General features: G+C 32.6%; 1 protein-coding gene across 1 annotated transcript in view; it reads right to left on the bottom strand.

The window, feature by feature from the left end:
- Positions 1-4868, bottom strand: part of LOC137639817 (uncharacterized) — a 164531-nt gene that overhangs the window by 48560 nt on the left and 111103 nt on the right. The window contains exon 10 of the mRNA XM_068372059.1: positions 2345-2504. Within this exon, the coding sequence (XP_068228160.1) occupies positions 2345-2504 (160 nt within the window). The remainder of the gene's footprint in view (positions 1-2344; positions 2505-4868) is intronic.

Genomic DNA, 4868 nt, shown 5'->3' with positions numbered 1-4868 from the left:
AGTCCAAAGATTAATTTTATAATCTAGGTTATGGAAATTGATGGGACTCAATTTTTTGTCTAATATTTAAAAAAAAACAGTCAGGTGCTGAAGACAAAATTGGGAAAACTATATAAGATGTGCTTTGGTTAAGTAATCAAAGTCTAATGTGAATTTGTAAGAGTATACCATGAAATTACTTCCGTTTTCTTTAAAGCGTGAATTTGTCAGAGTATACCATGAAATTATTTCCGTTTTCTTTAAAGCGTGAATTTCTAAGAGTATACCATGAAATTATTTTCGTTTTCTTAGAGCGTGACACAAAATAAATAACACATACTCTATCGTATCAATATATAGATAATAAAAGTAGTAGGCAATATTCAATCTGTGTAAACTAACTTCTACAACGCTGCTGCTATGAAGTAAAGAAAAGAAACTGCAATGTCATCAATAAATTAGGTATTTGAACCTCCCAATTGGAAGAAAAACTACGACACTTATCGTATATATCTTCGGTAAATGTACAATATATTCGAATTTCAGTTGTTTCTAAAGATAAAAAGCCTGCCAAATACGCGGACAGTTCATTCCAATATAAATTAGTATATTTTCTTCCAACAGTTCGTTCGTCCCCCGCTAGGTGGGGTTGGTTTAAGATCCTGAAAAATGAGACGAGCTTTCTGATTGGTCGTTATTAAGCTTCTTGATTGGTTAATCATATTTACTGAAGAGGAGAACAATACACGGCTTCTGTCACTGGATAATGAATGGAAAATTTTAATTCATAACTTCCTTTTACGACTTTTATTTATTTGAAAATGTCCAGGTTGTTTTGATTGATTAAGTAACATCAAAGGTCAGGAAATGATTGCTAAAAGCTGCGATCAAAATAAAAATTACGTCATCTGCAATATTTAATTAATATTTATTTAATACCATTTGGAGTGCAATGAGAATTTAATTAAATCAGAATTATAAACATATCAATTATTCAAAGAAATACTAAAAGCAATTTCTAATGTTCTTTCACAATATCGATTAAGTAAATTTCTGACTTAATATAATTAATACCTTTTATCAGGAGTGAAATAGAAATTCAATAAATTCAGATTAATTACAAACATATCAATTATTGAAAAAAAGGAAAAACAAAAAATATTTTGCAATGTTCTTTGTTCATATCATTCATTAAGTAAATTTAAAACGTTGAATTACTTATACCCCAAAAAAGTCAGTCAAAACTGGATTGATATATCAATGATCAGACTTATCATAATTCAATTTTGTTCAAAAATGATCTAGAATTCATTGTGAAAATGAAGAGCTTTGAACAAAAGAGTTCGCTGTTTTTATTGGAATATGGGAACACCAAACAAAAGTATTAAAATATGTTCCCCCTGGACTGCATTGCAAATACTTCTATATAAAACATCGTAGTTATCCAGTCTAAAAAAAGGATTGGAAAATCCCAATTATTATTTTTCATATCAATTGTTCATTGAGAGAGAGAGAGAGAGAGAGAGAGAGAGGAGAGAGAGAGAGAGAGAGAGAGAGAGAGATTGCAACCCGTTAATAATTAATACTGGTAGTAGCAGAAGAACATGAAAGTTTGCTAAAGTGTTAATAGAATACTCAGGACAGAGAGAGAGAGAGAGAGAGAGAGAGAGAGAGAGAGAGAGAGAGAGAGAGAGAGAGAGAGAGAGAGAGAGAGAGGGGGAATATTTATAGATTGCAAAGTTAATATTTACTATTAGTAGCAGAAGAATATGAAAGTATGCTAAATTGTTGATAGAATACTCCGAACAGACAGAGAGAGAGAGAGAGAGAGAGAGAGAGAGAGATGTACACTACACTGGTATGACGTCATTCATGTACGCAAATATACATGAGTTACATCTCACACAGTGAGATTCTATCCAAAACAGGGAATGAATAATAAAAGGATTTTATCAAAGGCAAGGGATGAATAATAAAAGTGATAATGACGATGATAGGACAAGAAGAATAACAGAATGGTTTCCTGGAGCTTGCAAACGAAGCAGGGGAAGGAAGAGAAGACGATGGATAGACGAACTAAGAAAATCTGTGGGTATACACTATCATAGAAAGACTATAAATAAACGGGATTAGAAGGAAATGTCTGTGGCCTTTGTCCTGCAGTGGACTAGCAACGACTGGTGATAATGATGATGATATGTGTGTATATATATATATATATATATATATATATATATATATATATATATATATACATATATATATATATATATAAATAAATTACCTAAGTATAGACAATTAATTAATATATAAAAATGGCAAGCTCCCCTTCGGAGGAATGTCACCCTCAGGAGTAAAATCTTACCTGTAGAGGGATGTTGACGCATCCCAGGAAGTCGTCCTGTCCTCCCCCCTGGCGGGCAGATTGGGCAATTTGCTTGAAGAACCGTCCGAGGCCCTTAACTCCCTTGACCTCGTTCAGTTTACTAACGACGTCGAACACGCTTGACTCGTCGTCATGGTCCCTGGATGGGGGAAAAAAGGAAAATGTATTTTTTCAGAATGATGGTACAGTTCGTTTCATAAATTTCGAGATGCGTCATGTGAAAAAAAGGCGATATGTGGCATCTCAACACTAGTGATAGCAACATATTTAGTTTTTAATTCTATGATTATAAGACAAGGTTTTCTCATCATAATCCCTGGATGGGGGAAAAAAGGAAAATATATTTTTTCAGAATGATGGTACAGTTAGTTTCATAAATTTTGAGACGCGTCACGCGAGAAAAAGGTGATATCTGGCATCTCAACACTATTGATGAAAAGATATTTAGGTTTTTATTTCTATGATTATAAGATAACGTTTTCTCATCATAATCCCTGAGTGTAAAAAAATGGAAAATTTATTTTTATCAGAATGATGGTACAGTTAATTTTATAAATTTCCAATTGTGTCATGCGAGAAAAAGGCGATATCTGGCACCTCAACACTAGCGATGGCAAAATTTTTAGGTTTTTATTTCTATGATTATAAGATAGGTTTTCTCATCTTCATAGTCCCTAAAAGTGAAAAAATGGAAAATGTATTTTTTCAAGAATGATGGTACATTTAGTTTCATAAATTTCAAGACGCTACATGCGAGAAAAAGTCAATATCTGGCACCTCAACACTAGCGATGGCAACATATTTAGGTTTTTATTTCTATGATTATAAGATAACGTTTTCTCATCATAACCCCTGAGTGTAAAAAATTGGAAAATGGATTTTTTTTTCAGAATGATAGTTAGTTTCATAAATTTCCGGACATGCCATGCGAGAAAAAGGCGATATCTGGCACCTCAACAATAGCGATGAAAAATATTTAGGTTTTTATTTCTATGATTATAACAGGTTTTCTCATAATAATCCCTGAAAGTGAAAAAATGGAAAATGTATTTTTTTTCAGAATGATAGTTAGTTTCATAAATTTCGAAATGCGTCACGCGAGAGAAAGGCGATATGTGGCATCTCAACGCTAGTGATGGCAACATATTTAGGTTTTTATTTCTATGATTATAAGATAAGGTTTTCTCATCTTCATAGTCCCTGAAAGTGAAAAAATGGAAAATGTATTTTTTCAGAATGATGGTACAGTTAATTTTATAAATTTCGAATTGTGTCACGCGAGAAAAAGTCAATATCTGGCATCTCAACACTAACGATGAAAAATATTTAGGTTTTTATTTCTATGATTATAAGATAAGGTTTTCTCATCATAATCCCTGAAAGTGAAAAAATGGAAAATGTACTTTTGCAGAGTGATAGTACATTTAGTTTCATAAATTTCCAGACGCTCCATGCGAGAAAAAGGCGATATCTGGCATCTCAACACTAGCGATGGCAACATACTTAGGTTTTTATTCCTATGATTATAAGATAAGGTTTTCTCATCTTCATAGTCCCTGAAAGTGAAAAAAATTAAAACGGAAAATATACTTTTGCAGAATGATGGTACAGTTAGTTTCATGAATTTTGAATTGTGTCACGCGAGATAACGGCGATATCTGGCATCTCAACACTAGTGATAGCAACATATTTAGGCTTTTATTTCTATGATTGTAAGATGAGGTTTTCTCATCATCATCCCTGAAAGTGAAAAAATGGAAAATGTATTTTTTTCAGAATGATAGTTAGTTTCATAATTTTCGGAATGTGTTACGCGAGAAAAAGGCGATATCCAGCATCTCAACGCTAATGATGGCAACATATTTAGGTTTTTATTTCTATGATTATAAGATAAGGTTTTCTCATCATAATCCCTGAAAGTAAAAAAAAAAGGAAAATGTATTTTTTTCAGAATGATGGTACATTTAGTTTCATAAATTTCGAGACACGTCACGCAAGAAAAAGGCAATATCTGGCACCTCAACACTAGCGATGGCCACATATTTAGGTTTTTATTTCTATGATTATAAGATAAGGTTTTCTCGTCCTTATGGTCCCTGGAAGTGAAATAAAGGAAAATATATTTTGGGGGAATGATGGTACAGTGAGCGTCATAGATATCGGGACGCGTCACGCGAGATAAAAGTTATATCCGGCATCTCAATGCTGTAGCGATGGCAATATAGTTAGGAGGTTTTTATTCCCATTATCAAGAAAGTTTTTTTATTGTAGTACACATTACCCATGAAATAATTTCCTTGATAACATAAACTGACCAGAGTTAGCTTCATGAATTTCAAAACGCATAACGGGAGAAAAAGGCGATATCTGGCATCTTAACACTAGCCATGACACCATATAAAAGTTTTTATTACCTTGATTACAATAGAAGGTTTTTATTTCATTTTTATTGTAGTACACATTATCCAGTAAACAGTTTTGTTGCTTAACATAACTACATCAT

Source organism: Palaemon carinicauda, chromosome 4 (genome assembly GCF_036898095.1).
Source record: "Palaemon carinicauda isolate YSFRI2023 chromosome 4, ASM3689809v2, whole genome shotgun sequence".
In the NCBI taxonomy this organism is placed as follows: Eukaryota; Metazoa; Arthropoda; class Malacostraca; order Decapoda; family Palaemonidae; genus Palaemon; species Palaemon carinicauda.
Note: the sequence above shows the minus strand (reverse complement) of the source record. Positions and strands in the feature narration are given on the sequence as shown.